The 20,866-nt window shown below is 45.8% G+C and overlaps 1 protein-coding gene and 1 long non-coding RNA gene across 4 annotated transcripts in view; one reads left to right on the top strand and one right to left on the bottom strand.

The window, feature by feature from the left end:
• Positions 1 to 5,450: 5,450 nt before the first annotated feature.
• On the bottom strand, positions 5,451 to 14,082 carry LOC149984367 (uncharacterized). Of its 2 annotated transcripts, none has more exons than XR_016492020.1 (3): positions 13,669 to 14,082; positions 7,135 to 7,265; positions 5,451 to 7,046 (listed from the first exon to the last, which is right to left on the bottom strand). It is a non-coding gene; the product is annotated as an uncharacterized LOC149984367 (long non-coding RNA). The 2 variants fall into 2 exon arrangements; XR_016492021.1 differs by having other exon boundaries at positions 13,680 to 14,082.
• The window catches only part of LOC110506322 (src kinase-associated phosphoprotein 2), a 17,763-nt gene continuing 10,928 nt past the window's right edge, over positions 14,032 to 20,866 (top strand). For both annotated transcript variants that reach the window (XM_090220992.1, XM_090220994.1), the window contains exons 1-6: positions 14,032 to 14,245; positions 14,789 to 14,894; positions 15,042 to 15,067; positions 15,790 to 15,891; positions 18,220 to 18,300; positions 18,495 to 18,578. In XM_090220992.1, coding sequence (XP_090077118.1) covers positions 14,206 to 14,245; positions 14,789 to 14,894; positions 15,042 to 15,067; positions 15,790 to 15,891; positions 18,220 to 18,300; positions 18,495 to 18,578 — 439 coding nt within the window. In that variant the 5' untranslated portion in view covers positions 14,032 to 14,205. The remainder of the gene's footprint in view (positions 14,246 to 14,788; positions 14,895 to 15,041; positions 15,068 to 15,789; positions 15,892 to 18,219; positions 18,301 to 18,494; positions 18,579 to 20,866) is intronic.

Below are 20,866 nucleotides of genomic sequence, written 5' to 3'. Positions count from 1 at the left end.
GCTTGTTTGGCTCTTGAATATTTTTCCTAGAAAGATTGATGATTGAATTAGCCATACGCTATGGACTAGAGCTGTTGAATGAGACATAGATTACATTGTTTCTGAGTCCATAAATCACAGTAGTTTATGATTGAGGACGTCATTAAAGAGATTAATTGCCGTAGTACATGCGCAAATAAAAACAATCTTCCTATTGGGGGATACCGGGAGTCCTCGGCCAAAAGCTGTAACTTTGTTGACGTTCTACAATTACATTTTATAGCCTATAAAACTTACATCTTGGGGAGGAGGGGGGAGTATAGCCTACTACTTCACACTACGTAATTCAATCCGCCGTTGAAAGAGATTCATGCTTTTTGCCTCTTTATTTCTTTATTTTTACAATATTGAAACGAAACAATTAGTGTCGACTACGTGGTTATTATTTTCCAACTAAACCCAATCTGTTAATTGACTAGGCTATATGTTTGCAATTAACATATTATAATATGACTAATTAGACTGAATAATGTGCACGTGCTGAACGGGTAAATTAAATCCATGGCACTGTTTATTATGATTATATTTAAAATATGGAAACGTATTATGATCACTTGTCAGACTATTTTGGTTGAATATTTTAAGACAATTCGTTGATTACAATATGACATGCTGTAATTCTAGCCTAGTCTACCATGTCAATGGTAAAATCACTGCTCAGACAAGATGCGCTAAACCTGATAGTTCCTCTGCAAATCGGTATAGGTCTAGTGAATAAAATATAAGATAGGGATATCCAATTAAGGGTACAAAATACTATTTTCTTTCACAATGATTAGGCCCTGTATCACACCAGACCCACTAACAATGGCATAGTGTGCTAGGCTACGCTAGACTAGAGCGTGCTTCTTTCAGTGGGCCTGCGGATAGGGGGATACGGTCAGACCACCGCCATTTTCTACAACACCATCGAACGGTCAGCATGCTGTCTGAAGCTAGATATGAGGTGTCTTTCAAACAATAGTATGCAAATAAATTGTAAAAAAAAAAAAAATCACATTTACGACAAATTCCGTTCTTTAATGTAGGATTATATTGAACAAATGTGACAGAAAAATGTTTAAGAAACTACATTTGGTCGGGGATGGACTATAAATGTAGCCTAGTAGCCTGTAGCCTTCTGCCATACAAGCTATAGTAGTAGGTCCTTTTAAACTACATATTCATTATTGAGAGTAAAATCGACAATTATAGTCTATGAAACAGTTGAAATTAAATGATCATCTCTATAAATCTAATCTGAAGAGTGCAACAAATCATGCTCTTGTAGTCTTGTCACAAACATTCACAAAAGGTAGACAAGTAATAACTAAGATTATCTGGCTGATATGACAATGATACATTTATTGGGTTGAAACCATTGAATCTCACCCAAAAAGGGCATTATTCCTTTCCCAAATGGCAACCTATTCCCTACACTGTAAAACCGGATACATTCTGGCTACTCAAACATTTTGAAGAAACAATTACTTAAAAACTTAATTAGCTAAAGTGAGCAGTACTACCTTCCTATGAGTAATAAAAATGCATTTATTTTGAGTAAGGTATACTTAAATTGAACGCCACCATTAAGCCACGCCTCCAAGAATTTCTCAGTGTGCCTCGCCTTTTCGATTGAATTGTAGTTACCACCCATGACTGTGTTTGTTAGTGACAGAGACGTCGTTGTAGAATTCGTTCAATTTCAGTCCGGGGGCATTCACCAAGTGTGTTCTTAGGGGAACATTATAATTATAATTGAACCATTACATCTATCAAAAGGCCTAATACAGTGGCCTGAAACTCATAGTTTTACAGGCCACATCAGGCCTGCAAGTAGGGTTGTAAAATTCCCTACATTTTTACAATAATCTTCCAAACAGGATTTTTGGAAAACCTGGGAAATTCATCAGAATTTTGCAACCCTTACTGTAAAGCACATTATAATGTGTCTTGCAAAGTGAGGTGTAATTCCTATTGAAATCTAGTCAGCATTAGGCTATCCAACACTTGAAATGTGTATTCACCTGCAACCTACATTCATAATGACTGCCAGGGTTAAGAACAGTGGGAGGAAACCTAAGCCACTTAAACTGGAACAATGTATGTAAGGGGTGCACAAATCCAATGATTGGACTAGTTTAGAAAACAATTATTTATCTTTGATTTATTAAATGTTATGATACACAATCACTGAATGTACATTCAAACACACACACACACACACATATATATATACAAAACTTTTCCAAAAAATCCACCTGCAGTAGAGCATGCTGGTAAAACATTTCATTTGTTATCATATATCTTACAAATATTTAGTTGGTGTGACTTCTCATTTAGTTGAGTCAGTACCACATCGATATTTTAAGTAATAATGACTAGTCATTGATTTTGAGTACAACTTACTAGAAGTATTTCAGGTAAAAATGCCTTAGAGTTAACAGTGTATCTAGTGCACTACCGTTTTTTTTTACCAGGGCCCCAATATCTCATGCGATTATTCATAGTTTTGCTCATGTCAACTCCACTGTGATGTACTACTGTACCCCAGTCCTGTCTGTCCACAACTCCATGATTAGTTTGTCCACAACACTGAAGGGGGACACAGGTGGTGAACTATCATTATGTGAGTTGTGACAGGAGAGATTTGAAGTTAAATGGTAAAACAATCCTGAGCCGTTTCAAAACACCACTGGAGTCGGTTAATCCCCGTAAGCCGAGGAGGCAGTCAGTCACTTTCAAGCTTTGCTTTTGACTTGAAACAAACTGTAAATGTAACACCTCTGAAACCTCAGCCCAATGCCCCTGCAGGGCCAATGAAAGTCAGTCTGAGGAACAATCAACAGAGCTTGGATCAAGACCCGACTCACTTTACCTTCAAGTTGCCCTCATGCCTATGTACCTGCAAAGTAATAACTGTAGTAACAACATTGTAGATGGACCTGGGTTCAAGTAGTATTTGTTTTTCTTTCAAAGTGCTTCTCTGGCTCAATGGAACCAATGGTTTAGTCCCAGAAGTGTAAACCTTTCCCATCTGACACTCACTGCCAGTATAGGCTCAAAGTGTTTGAAAAAACCCCAAATAGTCTATGAACCCAGGGCTGATGTAGGGCTACCTGCAAGCTGTCCGCCAGCTGCCGTAGCCCTGCCATATACTTTTTGTCCTCCATTTTGCATCCAAATGTAAGTATTGTCTTTCCACCAAAACGCTGTTGTTGACAAATGCGAACACACACACACATACATTCTCTGGTGCCAATCAACCAATGTCAGAAGGTAAAACATTGGTAACTGACCTAATTCAGGACCTGAAACCAGATGAAAAACACAGTCAGCAGCGAGTGCGGTGCATTGTGGGAGAGGAGATCCGACACCGTTCAGCGCTCTCCCCGAAGAGGTCAAAGGTCAGGCCACCTCTCATCTGCCTCACCACACAGGACGGAACCCCTGGCAGGTCAGCTGGGGGTCAACAGTGTGGTCCTATCTGCTGCTCAGTTAAAGGTCAACAGGAAAGGAGGATGTTTGAATATTGGTACATTCTTACATTAAAAAGGATATTGTGAATGGTGAGTAATGAGACTGAGTCCTATTGTTTAGCAGGGCCTGTATTCACAGTATCTCAGAGTAGGAGTGCTGACTTAATCAGATGCCCCTCTCCATTCATTATTTTGGGCTCCTGAGTGGCGCAGCGGTCTAAGGCACTGCATCTCAGTGCTAAATGCGTCACTACAGACCTTGGTTCGATTACAGGCTGTATCACAACCGGCCGTGATTGGGAGTCCCATAGGGCGGTGCACAACTGGTCCAGCGTTGTCCTGGTTAGGGTTTGGCCGGGGTAGCCCGTCATTGTAAAAAATAACTTGTTCTTAACGGACTTGCCTAGTTAAATTAAAGTTAAAAAACAAATAGGCCAAACTGATCCTAGGTCAGCTCTCCTGAATACTGGCCCTGGTCTAGTAGGCCTAGTTATATTCATTCAATAAGCACTCCACATGGGTTTTATGCTTGAGTACATGTTTTCATACTATCATGGAAGGCAGGACAGACAGGAGAGGAATTGTACACTCGTCTCTGGATTTAGGCTCTGTCAATCCCAGAGGTCCTGGTAGGGTCACAAAATTCCATGAACTTTCCAAAAAGTTCCCAGGTTTTCCAGAAATCATGGTTGGTATATTCCCATAATCAGAAAGGAAAATTCTAAAACCAACATTTCTGGAAAACCTTGGAATTTTGGGAAAGTTGCTGGAACTTTGCGACCCTAGAGATCCTGGTGATGTCAGAGGTCAGAGACAGCCCCTCTCCCATACCCATCCTGAGTCGGACTGCTCCTGAGACAAGATAAGAAAAGGGGAGGTTTCCTAGGGCTCTGGTCAAAAGTAGTTCACTACATACGGAATAGGGTGGCATTTCAGAAGCAGCCAAAAAAGGTGGGGTGACAGCTGGATAGGTTCAGTCATCACTGCCTGTCTCACTATATAAACTGTCTGAAAGCTCTGCCTCACTCAAAGGCCTTTAACAAGAATTGGGTGGCACGGTTTGACACAATGTTATAAACAAGCTTCATAGAATGGTGACAATAACCCCTGCTGTGTAGGCTACAGTACAGGAGATACAGGGGTATAGGCTGTTGTTTTAGAGACAGACAAGACAGCAGAGGAGGACAGGAGTACTATGCTTCCCTGAACATGTATTGTAGCGTCGTCATCATGCCCCAACTGTCTCCCACATAGGGCAAGTTGAGACGTAACACACACACAGGGCACGTTGAGATGTAGCACAAACTCCCGACTGATTCACAATGGATGACAGACAGTACTGTACATGGAATTGATTGGACAATACATTTTGATATACCAGGCTTGGACAGAACAGAGAAATAAACACCCAGTTGAGTCTGAGATCCCTCATAAAACATGTGGGTTTAGGAACCACGTTTGAGTGCAGTGTCTGGTAGTTGAATGACACTCAACCCTGCCATGGCCCCAAACCTCCCCAACAGACTGACACTGACTGATGATGCCCAGGTCTCTTTCCTAAACACACAAAAGGAGTAGAAGTTGTTTTTTCTTAGAGAGGGCTCTGTGCTTGCATAATAACAGTGCACATTGGCACAAACCAGGCATCCATCCAAGGAATTCTTATCACACCTACATGTGCTTCATCCCAAATGGCACCCTATTCACTATATAGTGCACTACTTTAGGCCCCAGTCAAAGGACCCATAGGGTCCCAGTAAAAAGTAGTGCACTATATAAGGACTAGGGTGCCATTTGGGAGGGAGATATTATCTATGAAGCTGTGATATGTGGGATTCATTGACGTGTGGTACGATCTGCCACCACAGATCTGTTGTTCAGCAACACTCAGAGCAGCTCTAGCGCCTATGCTCCTGATTGGAAGAGATCAAGTCTGATTCAATAAAACTGCCATTTGCTGTCTGTGTTTACTACAAATAGCACATTACATTTAAGATCTGAACATAGAAATCTGTACGTTAATTATAGGTTGCCTACCATAACTCACATAATTGTTGCTGTAACTGTGGCGTGACGGGGGCCACGTAAATAAACCAGAGAGGGAGGCAACTAAACTACACTGAACAAAAATATAAAATGCAACATGGAACAGTTTAAAAGATGTTACGGAGTTACAGGTCATATAAGGAAATCAGTCAATTGAAATAAATTCAATAGGCCATAATCTATGGATTTTACATGACTGGGGAAACAGATATGCATCTGTTGGTCACAGATACCTTAAATAAATAGGTATTGGGTGTGGATCAGAAAACCAGTCAGTATCTGGTGTGACCAGTGTAACAGGGTTAAATTGGTGATTCCCCTTGCCACTTTATTGTTAAGCCAATGGGTTTTTGGTTTGAGTTTGTCTTGCCTTCACCTACTCAACATGGCATCTTATTGGCTGGTTTGCGTAGCTTGCTTACGAGGGGGGGATGTTCCAGTTAGAATCGTCCCAGTGAACAAGCACCAAACCAGCGGTAAGTTGTTGGTTGCAAAGCACTGTACATCAAAAGTGATTTTTATACTCTCAAGTGATGATTTAAATGTACAATTTATATCAAATTGTTTGTAAATGTTATTCGAACATCACACATAAGATGCAGCGGTTTTTGGAGAATATTTGTTGTGCATTTTGTTGTAGAGAATTCCCGCCAGTACTAGCTAGTAACTTACTGTGTCTGGTGGGGGGGTTCATAGATTTTGTACAGTGCGTGAGTGCAGAGTTGGATGGTGATACGTGCATTGCATGACGTGCAATTTTGTGTCGTTCTTATCAGAATAAATCTACGTGACTGGTGCTACATGTTGGAGTTCCGTGTCGATGACTGATTGTACACAACGCAAGAAGAGTACTGTTACACCAGCATATGCCTCATGCAGGGCGACATCTCCTTCGCATAGAGTTGTTCAGGCTGTTGATTGTGGCCTGTGGAATGTTGTCCCACTCCTCTTCAAATGGCAGTGCGAAGTTGCTGGATGTTGGCAGGATCTGGAACACGCTGTCATACACAGTGATCCAGAGCATCACAAACATTTTCAAAATGGGTGATGTGTCTGGTGAATATGCAGGCCATAGAATAACTGGGACACTTTCAGCTTCCAGGAATTGTGTACAGATCCGTGCGAAATGGGGCCGTGCGTTATCATGCTGAAACAAAGTGATGGCGGTGGATGAATGGCACCACAATGGGCCTCAGGATCTTTTCACAGCACCTCTGTGCATTCAAATTGCCATTGATAAAATGCAATTGTTTTTCATCGTCCGTGGCTTATGCCTGCCCATACCATAACCCCACCGGCACCATGGGGCACTCTGTTCACAACAAGATCAGCAAATCACTCGCCCACACAAAGCCATACACGCGGTCTGCCATCTGCCCAGCACAGTTGAAACCAGGAATCATCCGTGAAGAGCACACTTCTCCAGCGTCCCAGTGGCCATCGAAAGTGAGCATTTGCTCACTGAAGTCAGTTAGGACGCCGAACTGCAGTCAGGTCAAGACCCTGGTGAGGAAGACAAGCATTCAGATGAGCTTAGCTGAGACGGCTCCTGACAGTTTGTGCAGAAATTCTCCGGTAGTGCAAAACCCACAGTTTCATCAGCTGTCCAGGGAGCTTTTCTCAGACGATCCCGCAGGTGAAGAAGCTGGATGTGGAGGTCCTAGGTTGGCGTGGTTACACGTGGTCTGCGGTTGTGAGGCTGGTTGGACGTACCGCCAAATCCTGTCAAACGACATTGGAGGCAGTTTATGATAGAGAAATTAACATTACATTCTTTGGCAACAGCTCTAGTGAACATTCCTGCAGTCAGCATTCCAATTGCACGCTTCCTCAAAACTTGACATCTGTAGCATTGTGTTGTGTAACAAAACTGCACATTTTAGAGTGGCCTTTTATTGCACAAGATGCACATCTGTAATGATCATGCTGTTTAATCAGCTTCTTGATATGCCACACGTCAGGTGGATGGATTATCTTGGCAAAGGACAAATGGTAATTAACAGGGATGTAAACAAATTTGTGCACAATTTTAGAGAAATAAGCTTTTTGTGCATATTTCAGCTCACGTAACATCCATTCCCATGTTACGTATGTGATAATTCTCACCCGTCTTAATTGAATGATTAGAATGTATAAAATCATAATCAATAAATGTGTAGTCCTAGTCAGAATTAGGGTAAAACAATATGTCTTTATGGTATTTTAAACAGACTGTGTCTGAGCTTGGTGCCGACCTGACTAGAGATTTGGGAGAGAACGTCTCAAGGACAAGGTCACTATCTCTGTCGGCTGGGTGGTGTGTGCGTAGCAGGACATGTGTGTGTGAATGTGTGGGCGTGAGAAGTCAGTATAAAATGAATTGCTTTGTATTATTGACTTTAGAACGTTCTGTGAATAAACCTTTTTGACTATTTAGCTGGGCCTCCGTCTGTTTCATTCAACCAGGATCTTACAAATTCTGGTTTGCAGACAGAGTAATATAATTAAATTGGGTTATGTACCTGGAGAACATAATTCTCTTAATCAACCACGGTTGTAACCACGGTTATGTGAGCTATATGGATCACTCCAAGGCGGAGGGATACATCCGAGGTGAGGATTTACAGACTTCTGCTCGTGTACACCTGTGTCACGGCTGGGGTCAGCCCCTATATATAGACCCCATGGCCGCGACACATATTCTCTACATAATTTGAGGTCCCTCTAGCACCGTAGAGGATTGGAGTGATCCATATAGCTCACAGAACCGTGGTTACAGTACGTAACTATTTTGGATCACTCCAATATGTTTATATACCCGTACCAGATTTAGTCGGTACTAGAGGGACCTGGCCAGCCAGCGGTGAAGTCCCAGCGCAGGACCGAGACGCAGGGACCCTACGCTCCACATAGACAGTCAATACACCCAACAAGGCAATAGCATGCCAGAGGGAGGTCCAGACCCCCCTGCCACTGCTGGGGGGTGGAAGCAGTCAGGATGAAAGGGATGTTCACATGCCTGTCTGACAGAACCTTCAGGAGGAATGACGGGTTGGGGCGGAGCGATATACTCAACCCCCCAGGTCCATCCGGTAGCACTCAGAACTTATTGAAAGAGCATGGAGGTCACCCACCCTCTTCATGGAAGTAATCGCTACCAAGAAAGCCACCTTCATAGAGAGGTGTTTCAGGGAAGCAGATGCCAACGGTTCGAAAGGCGGCTTTGCCAAAGCTGCCAAGACCACATCCAGATCCCAGCTCGCCATTGAGCGGGACCTAGCTGGACGCAGGCGACGAACCCCCTTCATAAACCTGGAGACCAAGGGATGGCACCCCACTGGCCTGTCCATCCACCCCACATGGCAGGCAGATATAGCAGCCAAATACCCTCTCAGTGTAGAGGCTGCCAAGCCCTCATCCAAGCGAGACTGCAGGTATTGGAGGACATACTGTACCCCGCATGACTCAGGCACAACCTCAATACCAGTGTACCAAGAGCAGAACTGCCAGCGCAACTGGTATGCCGCGGTTGTAGCCAGTGTCCTTGTGCTCTGCATGGTGTTCATTATCCTGTAGTCCCAACATGGACCATTGGTGCGGAGGCGGTGCGGCCTTGGATGCCACAGAGTTCCCCCGGCCTGAGACAGCAGGTCCGGTCTCAGGGGAAGTTGCCAAGGTGTCCCAGACAACAGGAACAGGAGAAGGCTGAACCAGGGTCATCTGGGTTACTATGGGGCCACCAGAAGCAGACGATGCGCTGCCATCCTGGTCCTGTCCAGCACAGCCTGGATCAGGGAAAAAAGGGGGGAATGCTTAAAGCTCCAGCCCTAGCCAATCATGAGCCAGAGCATACAAGCCAGAGGCCCTGGTGGCTCTGACATGGAGTACCACAGAGGGCAGTGTATATTGTCCAGGTAGGCAAACAGGTCCACCTGCACCCTCCCAAACTTGTCCCACAGGTGCTGCATCACCTGGGGGGTGGGGGGGAGAATGTAGGCTCCAGTGTAGGCGCCCTCCCTCGAGAGCATATCCGCTGCCACATTCAGGATGCCAGGTAAGTGCTCTGCGAGTAGAGACACTAGACGTCCCTGACCCCAGAGAAGGAGGTCCCGTGCCATAAAATGGAGGCGGTAGGACCTCAGTCCACCCTGATGGTTGATGTAGACCACCACTGTGGCATTGTCCATTCTCACCAGGACATGTCTTCCTTTCAGATGTGGAAGGAAAGACTGCAGGGCCAGCAGTACAGCTCGGAGCTCTAGTGTATTGATGTGCCTGCCGCTCTAAGGGGGTAGCCAACAGCCGCTGGCCGACCTGCCTGTCTGACAGAACCTTCAGGAGGAATGACGGGTTGGGGCGGAGCGATATACTCAACCCCCCCAGGTCCATCCGGTAGCACTCAGAACTTATTGAAAGATCATGGAGGTCACCCACCCTCTTCATGGAAGTAATCCCTACCAAGAAAGCCACCATCATAGAGGAGGTGTTGGAGGGAAGCAGACGCCAACGGTTCGAAAGGCGGCTTTGCCAAAGCTGCCAAGACCACATCCAGATCCCAGCTCGCCATTGAGCGGGACCTAGCTGGACGCAGGCGACGAACCCCCTTCATAAACCTGGAGACCAAGGGATGGCGCCCCACTGGCTGTCCATCCACCCCACATGGCAGGCAGATATAGCAGCCAAATACATCTCAGTGTAGAGGCTGCCAAGCCCTCATCCAAGCGAGACTGCAGGTATTGGAGGACATACTGCACCCCGCATGACTCAGGCACAACCTCAATACCAGTGTACCAAGAGCAGAACTACCAGTGCAACTGGTATGCCGCGGTTGTAGCCGGTGCCCTTGTGCGCTGCATGGTGTTCGTTATCCTGTAGTCCCAACATGGACCATTGGTGCAGAGGCGGTGCGGCCTTGGATGCCACAGAGTTCCCCCGGCCTGAGACAGCAGGTCCGGTCTCAGGGGAAGTTGCCAAGGTGTCCCAGACAACAGGAACGGGGCCACCCGTTGGGGCCACTATGGGGCCACCAGAAGCAGACAATGCGCTGCCATCCTGGTCCTGTCCAGCACAGCCTGGATCAGGGAAAAAAAGGGGGGAATGCTTAAAGCTCCAGCCCTAGCCAATCATGAGCCAGAGCATACAAGCCAGAGGCCCTGGTGGCGATGACATGGAGTACCACAGAGGGCAGTGTATATTGTCCAGGTAGGCAAACAGGTCCACCCGCAGCCTCCCGAACTTGGGTTGGGGGGGAGAATGTAGGCGGCCTCCCTCGAGAGCATATCCGCTGCCACATTCAGGATGCCAGGTAAGTGCTCTGCGAGTAGAGACACTAGACGTCCCTGACCCCAGAGAAGGAGGTCCCATGCCATAAAATGGAGGCTGTAGGACCTCAGTCCACCCTGATGGTTTATATAGGCCACCACTGTGGTGTTGTCCATTCTCACCAGGACATGTCTTCCTTTCAGATGTGGAAGGAAAGACTGCAGGGCCAGCAGTACAGCTCGGAGCTCTAGTGTATTGATGTGCCTTCCCGCTCTAAGGGGGTAGCCAACAGCCGCTGGCCGACCTGCCCTTGGTCACACCCCCCCAGCCGATCTGGGAGGCGTCTGTGCTGACCAGCTCCTGGTGGCACATCATCAGCATCTCCACCTCACCTGAGAGAAAGGAGCGACAGCTCCACCTCAACAATGCCCTGAGGCACTGTGCCATCACCCTCAGCTGGTGGTGACTGGTGCCCCCGGGTGCAGCCGGTGGGAGTTGAACCACCGGTGAAGAGGCAGGAGATGGCGCAGGCCCAGGGGAATCAACAACGAGGCCGATGTCAGCAATCCCAACAGGCGTTGGCAGGGATACCACCCGCCCCTGTCGAGAGTGGTCAAGGCAAGATCACCTGAACCCTTCTCGTGGGCAAGTGTGCGGTCATGAGGACTGAGTCCAGTTCCATGCCAATGAAGGCCACCCTCTGGGTGGGCGTCAGACGACTCTTGTTGTTTACAGGAGCATGTCTGACAGGACCTGGGTCCTGGTCGGCCACCGCGGTGACACGAAGGCCCCTGAAGGAAGGGGGCCGGCAACTGGAATTGGAGTCGGTACCCCTGAAGCATTGTGGACAACACCCGTGGGGACTCCACACACTCCTCCCACCTTGCCCTTTGAGACCTGGAGATGAGGCCGGCGGCGCCTCTGGCGCCCCGAGCACCTGGGTCCCCCAGGCATGTCCCTATGGCGGTGACGGTTGACAGGTTGTTGCTCCACCACACACTGTGCCCTTCCCTGCGGTCATCCCACAGCATGAGGAGATGGGGCAGGAGAGGGACCCCACCGTTGTTTGGCTCAGGTGGGTGGCGATGGTCCGTCTGCCTTGGACCCGGAGCCTGAGGAGGTGGCATGAACGTCTCAGGGTCTCCCGGTCCCTATGAACCGCATCAGTCTGCTCCAGAATGTCATTAACCCCTGGGCCAAAAGTCAGCCCTGGGGTGATTGGGAGAGTGGCAAATGTGCTCTGGAGAGCAGCTGGCAGACCGGATTGGACCAGCCAGAGATGGAGCCGGGAGGTAACCACCTGTGCCATGGCCTGTCCGTTGGAGCGGGCCACATCCTTCTGGAGCAGGGAAAGCAGGCGAGACACCTCCATCACTTCCCGGAGGAGCTCCTCTGTGCCCTCCTGCAGCCGGGGCAATAGAGTCTGCAGGTAGGCCTGCAGCATGGCCGCATTGGTAAGGCGGCCAAGAGAGCAAAGGGAGCCATATGTGGCTTACAAGTCCTCAAAGACTCCGGGGGGTCCCAGCTTCAGTCGCGGGTTCCGCCCTATATTCTCCCGGTCTGGGAGGACCATGGCACAGGCCCAGCTCTCCTGCAAGGCCTTGCAGAACTCAGCAGAGATGGGGACAGATTGAGTGATCACTGTCCACCAGTTTGATGTCCAGTGCAGTGGCTACCCGAGTGAGTAGGCCCCTCATAGCCTCTCTAGTCGCTGGGGGCAATGAAACCCCACTGCCGGCTTCTGATGGCCTGTCAGGCTCGTAGCGTCGGTGGTGAACAGTGCCAGCACCGTCACCCAGGAACAGCCTATCACTGGACAACAGGGAACAGCTGTCATTGCCATCGAAGCCATCAACCTCCTGACGCAGGGCATGCGCCCTCCGTTCAAGGTGGTCCCAGCGGTCTGACTCTGCCCCCGTCCAGGACTGGCAGCAGATGGGCTCTGCCTGGCTCCGGCCACACTTCCTGGGAGGGGTACCGGGCCTAGTAGAGGGACTAACGGCTCGCTGGCACACCACTCCTGGGGAAGGAGCCCGCCTCAGCCTGGCCGACACACTCGCGCATGGCCCCCAATCACACCAGGCACAGGCGTTCTGAGAACACCACACAAAACAGGCATCCAGTAGGGCACGTCACCACCCTCTCCGTGTGGCTCAAACCCAGGCAGTGCATACGAGGTATGCAGATCACCATGATGCCACCATCACACCTGTCACAAAGGGAAGCCATAAGCTAAGCCAAGCTAACAGGGCCACGGAGCAGGGGTCCGACGCCCTGGGAGAGCTATGTCGTAACCCGCTTGGAGGAATAGGAACCTGGAGGGATAAATGACCCAGTACCTCTGCAGAAAACAGGGAAGACCCGTTTGGGAAAAACAGGCAGACAAAAAAGAAACAGCAACCAGGTAATGGATTTGATTTATGGGTTGTTTTGTTTTTTACGCCAACTGCAATATTACCTAGCCGGTTTAATATCCAAGCAGAAAACAAAAAGCACCATATGGAGTAACTCTGTTAAGGAACTCCAAAATTAATGTCTCTACATAGTGGAAGCCCACCATGATACTCTTACATTCTGCAAGGGAATGAAGAAAAAAAACCTGCAGGGTAATTAAAGCAATTCACAACACACACAGAACAAGCCAGTCGGCAATATGTGTAAGGTAAATACAGTCTGTGGCAGCAAGAGCCACCAATATATTAATGGATGCACACTGAGTCATAGCGTAACTCTAACTAAACATAAGCAAGACAAACCACGGGCGGAAGATACAGGTCAACCAAGCGCAGCGAGTAGAGCACTGAAGAGGGGCTGGCCACGTGACCAGCTGCTCCAGGCTGCAAACAGACAGTGAGTATACTTCCACGCAAGCTATTACACTTACCAGTGACTTACCAAGCGAACTTCAGAAAGTTTGTACATCAACCCATACGGACATCCGCCGAGAAAATGAAAGAGAACGTCTGTGCCGCGGCCATGGGGTCTATATATAAGGGCGGACCCCAGCCTTGACACAGGTGTACACCGGAGTAAATGTGTAAATCTTCACCTCGGATGTATCCCTCCGCCGCAGAGTGATACCAATATATTGGAGTCATCCAATATAGTGAAACATAACAACACGTCACATGTTGCGTTTATATTTTTGTTCAGTGTGAAAAACGCATTCTATGCAATACTATTGGGCGTGCGTGCAGGTACCGCGCGGGCAGGTTAAACGCGATGGCGGTGCAGGTGCAACAAGAGAGGAAGGATACGGCCCGCGGTCTACATTTGAAAAGTGTCACTGCACTGTAGCCAGTGGTCATTGTATTTGATTAGTGAACTTTACGGTAACTTCCGTATCTCTCAGCCCTCCAGAGTTTCCGTATTAACTGAGTTTCTCAGTCTACCCTGGCTGGATTTTTGACTCTGTAAAGCTATGCGGTCAATTCCGGAGGAGTTAACGACGCTTATTTCAGGTATTTATATTATATATTATTAATCGACGTGTTAGGGTAATGGATTTCTATCCTATCGTTGTCAAACGTAAAGTTTTCCAAAAACATTTTATAACTGTTTTGAAAAAGAGGAAGTAAGTGTCTGTCTCACTGCAATATGGATGGCAGAGGTCTTCCCACCATAGAGACGATTGCCACAAACAAACAGGTGCACCCTTGAGTTGTAACTAATATGATTCCTTTATTAGTTGGCAGTATTGAAATTAGTAGGCAGGCAACCTATTGTACGCACGTTTGCATCCGAAGTGTTTGGTTATCGCTCCAAAGCAATTATACCAAAACAAAAAAGGACACTATTTTCATGTGTAAAAGTTGGATAAAAATTGACCTTTTTTTGTCGTGTGTAAAAGTTAGAAATGTATCCTAAAAACGGGGAATTATTTTCAATATTTAGAGTATAGTTGAGAACTCTATTAAATATTTGGGAATGGGCTGCATGATTCTGGTTGATTATTGTGATCACATGACCTGAAACTTTGCCTTCACATTTCTTCTCCTTTTAAGATCTTGAAGATTTCCTCTTCGATGGTCTGAAAGGAGAGAATTTGAGTAAGAAGGCAAAGGAGAAAAGAGAAGCCTTCATAAAGCGGATCAAAGAGGTCAAATCTGGGTATGTTTAGACTCCAGCAGGACCTATCATAAATACTTTGTGGTTTTGCAACAGCTCGTTAGTTAAATAATATAACTCTGTCTATAGCTGTTTTGCAGTTGTACTATGGCGATATATCGTTTCCTTCTTCCTTCTTGTGTTTTACAGATACCCTCAAGAGTTCAACGAGAATCGTATGTTTTTACTCAGTGTGCTTGATGTCGATGTGTTAAAAAAAGGCACCTTACTCCGGGTGGGTATAATTTGTGGAACGTTCCAACAGGAATCTGTTCCAAAAACTTTGTAAGTACAAGGTTGCCAACAAACAACGCATACAAAGTAACATGATCAATTCACCTAGCTGCCGAATAGGCATCAACTCACCACATAGCTTATTCTTAATGTTTGTCCATAGGCTACCAGAGTGAGGACAGACATTTTTTGGGAATAAACGTGGTGATTGAAAAACGTAATGAAATAGCCCACTCCCTACCCGGTATCTTATTATGCCTCTATACAACTTTGTATGTGTTGTTTGTTGGCAACTTTGATATTTCTGAAGGTTTTGGAGCAGATTCCAGTTGGAATGTTCCACAGATTATACCCCCCCCTCCCCCCTATGGGCCCTGGTCAAATGTAGTGCTCTATATTTGGTAGCAACACAGCATGGTAGCAACACAACATAACAACAACATGGTAGCAACACAACATGGCAGCAGCATTAAGGGCAAGAAGGTAGAGACAATAATACATCACACAAAGCAGCCACAACTGTCAGTGAGAGTGTCCATGATTGAGTCTTTGAATGAAGAGATTGAGATAAGTGTCCAGTTTGAGTGTTTGTAGAGAATAGTTGTCCATTTGGGACATGCATGGGTCTTACTGTAATACATCAACAACTACCGTTTTGAACCAGGAGATGCAGAGGACTCAGAAGAGGATGAAGTGGAGGACAGCAACAATGATGGAGGGTCACTGCATTCAGAACGCACAGATAAGGAGGATGAGACCTGTGAAGGTACGTCACAAACACTTGTACCTGGGTTAACACGAGGGTTTATACCAGGGTTAACACGAGGGTTTATACCAGGGTTAACACGAGGGTTTATACCAGGGTCAACACGAGGGTTTATACCAGGGTCAACACGAGGGTTTATACCAGGGTCAACACGAGGGTTTATACCAGGGTCAACACGAGGGTTTATACCAGGGTCAACACGAGGGTTTATACCAGGGTCAACACGATGGTTTATACCAGGGTCAGCACGAGGGCGTAGACCAGGCTCAGCACGAGGGCGTAGACCAGGCTCAGCACGAGGGCGTAGACCAGGCTCAGCACGAGGGCGTAGACCAGGCTCAGCACGAGGGCGTAGACCAGGCTCAGCACGAGGGCGTAGACCAGGCTCAGCACGAGGGCGTAGACCAGGCTCAGCACGAGGGCGTAGACCAGGCTCAGCACGAGGGCGTAGACCAGGCTCAGCACGAGGGCGTAGACCAGGCTCAGCACGAGGGCGTAGACCAGGGTCAGCACGAGGGTTTTAGACCAGGCTCAGCACGAGGGCGTAGACCAGGCTCAGCACGAGGGCGTAGACCAGGCTCAGCACGAGGGCGTAGACCAGGCTCAGCACGAGGGCGTGTTCATGCTTCTCTGTAAGAAAACAATTGGAATGAGCTAGAATTTCAGTTTATACCCTGAATTGACTGAATTTAATTGAAATTGAACGGACCCAGACTGATACAATCTACAAACTTGCATACATACTGTACCAGTCAAAAGTTTGGACACAGCTACTCATTCAAGGGTTTTTCTTTATTTTTTACTATTTTCTACTATAAAATAATAGTGAAGACATCTAAACTATGAAATAACACACATAGAATCATGTAGCAATCAAAAAAGTGTTAAACAAATCTAAATATATTTGAGATTCTTCAAAGTAGCCACCCTTTGCCTTGATTACAGCTTTGCACACTCTTGGCATTCTCTCAACCAGCTTCACCTGGAATGCTTTTCCAACAAACTTGGTGGAGTTCACACACATGCTGAACACTTGTTGAAATGCATTCCAGGTGACTACCTCATGAAGCTGGTTGAGACATTCTAGACATTTCTGTACTTCCAACTTTGTAGCAACAGTTTGGGGAGACCCTTTCCTGTTTCAGCATGACAATGCCCCTGTGCACAAAGTGAGGTCCATACAGAAATGGTTTGTCGAGATCCGTGTGGAAGAACTTGGCTGGCCTGCACAGAGCCCTGACCTCAAGCTCATCGAACACCTTTGGGATGAATTGGAATACCGACTGCGAGCCAGGCCTAATTGTTCAACATCAGTGCCCGACCTCACTAATGTTCTTGTGGCTGAATGGAAGCAAGTCCCTGCAGCAATGTTCCAACATCTAGTGGTAAGCCTTCCCAGAAGAGTGGAGGCTGGTATAGCAGTCAAAGGGGGGCCAACTCCATATTAATGCCCCTGCTTTTGGAATGAGATGTTTGATGAGCAGGTGTCTACATACTTTTGTCCATGTACTGTTTGTGGTTATCTCACTCTCACCAAGTCTGTGTGTGAGCGAGAGAGAAAGCTGAAGTGAAGGAGATTGTGAGACCACTGACATTCCAGTTGTAACTTGGCAACTGACTTTGGAAGCAATTTGAAGGGCACAGCTGTGGGTTGGCCCCTCATGACAGAGAGAGGGAGCATAGTTTATTACTCACATCCTGGAACCTCGCAGAGTGGCAGTCAAGAGGTTTACAGTCACCACTTTACATTTCTACTACAGTCCAAGAAAAGGCATGCCTATGTATACAGTAGTCTTTCTCCCATAACAGTAACCTACACAGCGTTTGTGTATTTGGTTTGGGTTAATAGAGTATCAAGATAAACCTTGTGAAAGGGTAAGGGGTCTGGGTTTTATTGGCCTTTAAACAGCTGCCAGTTTTATGGCCCCTCTTTCACTCGGAGCAACTTTGACACAGAGAGTTGAACATGTGCATTGAAGTTGCACTAGTTGGCTGCAAAATATTGTTCTCTTCTGCACTAAGAGATGCTTAACTTCTATATCGACCCAATTGATGACAAACCAAATAAGCAAAGATGTGTGTTACCCTCTTTTTGGACATTGTACGGGTGCATTTTCACTGTGAGATTCATTGGAATCGGGGACTGTGTAGTAGGTCTTCTTGATTTTCGGGAGCAAGAAAAGACAAAGCAAAACTGTACTATTTCCTGTTTTTCCAAAGTAACAGTTGTCCAATCAGCTTAGCCATAGTCATTGATCTAAATGATGAGAACGTAAAGAAGGTTGCTAGAAGGCTGATAGACTTGCATCGTTGTCTCTCTGCCTATAGGTGCTCAGCAGTCTCTAGCCGTGGCGGCTCAGGACCTCCCGTCTGTCTTCAAGGCCGGACACCTGGAGAAACGCAGGAAGGGTGGGGTTCTTCCATAGACATGCATATATTAATATATATATACACATATATTGGTTATATATATGACATTGGTGTCTTTACTAACATACACGACACATACTCTGGGACTTTTGGGGAAACAACACTGTTTATGAGTCTCCAGATTCTGGATTGTATGACTATGTTGATGGTGATGTTCCCATTGTCTTCCACAGATCACAGCTTCTTTGGCACAGAGTGGCAGAAGAGATGGTGCGCTTTGAGCAACCAGACATTCTACTACTACGGTAGTGATAAAGGTATTCAACCAGACATTCTACTACTATGGTAGTGAGAAAGGTATTCAACCAGACATTCTACTACTACGGTAGTGAGAAAGGTATTCAACCAGACATTCTACTACTATGGTAGTGAGAAAGGTATTCAACCAGACATTCTACTACTACGGTAGTGATAAAGGTATTCAACCAGACATTCTACTACTACGGTAGTGAGAAAGGTATTCAACCAGACATACTACTACTATGGTAGTGATAAAGGTATTCAACCAGACATTCTACTACTACGGTAGTGAGAAAGGTATTCAACCAGACATTCTACTACTATGGTAGTGATAAAGGTGTTCAACCAGACATTCTACTACTATGGTAGTGAGAAAGGTATTCAACCAGACATTCTACTACTATGGTAGTGAGAAAGGTATTCAACCAGACATTCTACTACTATGGTAGTGAGAAAGGTATTCAACCAGACATTCTACTACTATGGTAGTGAGAAAGGTATTCAACCAGACATTCTACTACTACGGTAGTGAGAAAGGTATTCAACCAGACATTCTACTACTACGGTAGTGATAAAGATATTCAACCAGACATTCTACTACTATGGTAGTGAGAAAGGTATTCAACCAGACATTCTACTACTACGGTAGTGAGAAAGGTATTCAACCAGACATTCTACTACGGTAGTGAGAAAGGTGTTCAACCAGACATTCTACTACTACGGTAGTGATAAAGGTATTCAACCAGACATACTACTACTACGGTAGTGAGAAAGGTATTCAACCAGACATACTACTACTACGGTAGTGAGAAAGGTATTCAACCAGACATTCTACTACTATGGTAGTGAGAAAGGTATTCAACCAGACATACTACTACTACGGTAGTGAGAAAGGTATTCAACCAGACATTCTACTACTACGGTAGTGATAAAGATATTCAACCAGACATTCTACTACTACGGTAGTGAGAGGTATTCAACCAGACATTCTACTACTACGGTAGTAAGAAAGGTATTCAACCAGACATTCTACTACTATGGTAGTGAGAAAGGTATTCAACCAGACATTCTACTACTACGGTAGTGAGAAAGGTATTCAACCAGACATTCTACTACTACGGTAGTGAGAAAGGTATTCAACCAGACATTCTACTACTATGGTAGTGAGAAAGGTATTCAACCAGACATTCTACTACTATGGTAGTGATAAAGGTATTCAACCAGACATTCTACTACTATGGTAGTGATAAAGGTATTCAACCAGACATTCTACTACTACGGTAGTGATAAAGATATTCAACCAGACATTCTACTACTATGGTAGTGAGAAAGGTATTCAACCAGACATTCTACTACTATGGTAGTGATAAAGGTATTCAACCAGACATTCTACTACTACGGTAGTGAGAAAGGTATTCAACCAGACATTCTACTACTATGGTAGTGATAAAGATATTCAACCAGACATTCTACTACTACGGTAGTGAGAAAGGTATTCAACCAGACATTCTACTACTATGGTAGTGAGAAAGGTATTCAACCAGACATTCTACTACTACGGTAGTGAGAAAGGTATTCAACCAGACATTCTACTACTATGGTAGTGAGAAAGGTATTCAACCAGACATTCTACTACTATGGTAGTGAGAAAGGTATTCAACCAGACATTCTACTACTACGGTAGTGAGAAAGGTATTCAACCAGACATTCTACTACTATGGTAGTGATAAAGATATTCAACCAGACATTCTACTACTACGGTAGTGAGAAAGGTATTCAACCAGACATTCTACTACTATGGTAGTGAGAAAGGTATTCAACCAGACATTCTACTACTATGGTAGTGATAAAGGTATTCAACCAGACATTCTACTACTATGGTAGTGATAAAGGTATTCAACCAGACATTCTACTACTACGGTAGTGATAAAGATATTCAACCAGACATTCTACTACTATGGTAGTGAGAAAGGTATTCAACCAGACATTCTACTACTATGGTAGTGATAAAGGTATTCAACCAGACATTCTACTACTACGGTAGTGAGAAAGGTATTCAACCAGACATTCTACTACTATGGTAGTGATAAAGATATTCAACCAGACATTCTACTACTACGGTAGTGAGAAAGGTATTCAACCAGACATTCTACTACTACGGTAGTGAGAAAGGTATTCAACCAGACATTCTACTACTACGGTAGTGATAAAGATATTCAACCAGACATTCTACTACTACGGTAGTGAGAAAGGTATTCAACCAGACATTCTACTACTACTATGGTAGTGAGAAAGGTATTCAACC

This window comes from Oncorhynchus mykiss, chromosome 3 (assembly GCF_057628025.1).
Source record: "Oncorhynchus mykiss isolate SJ-2025 chromosome 3, ASM5762802v1, whole genome shotgun sequence".
Lineage (NCBI taxonomy): Eukaryota > Metazoa > Chordata > Actinopteri > Salmoniformes > Salmonidae > Oncorhynchus > Oncorhynchus mykiss.
The sequence above is the reverse complement of the archived record's forward strand: the minus strand, read 5'-3'. Positions and strand labels throughout refer to the sequence as shown.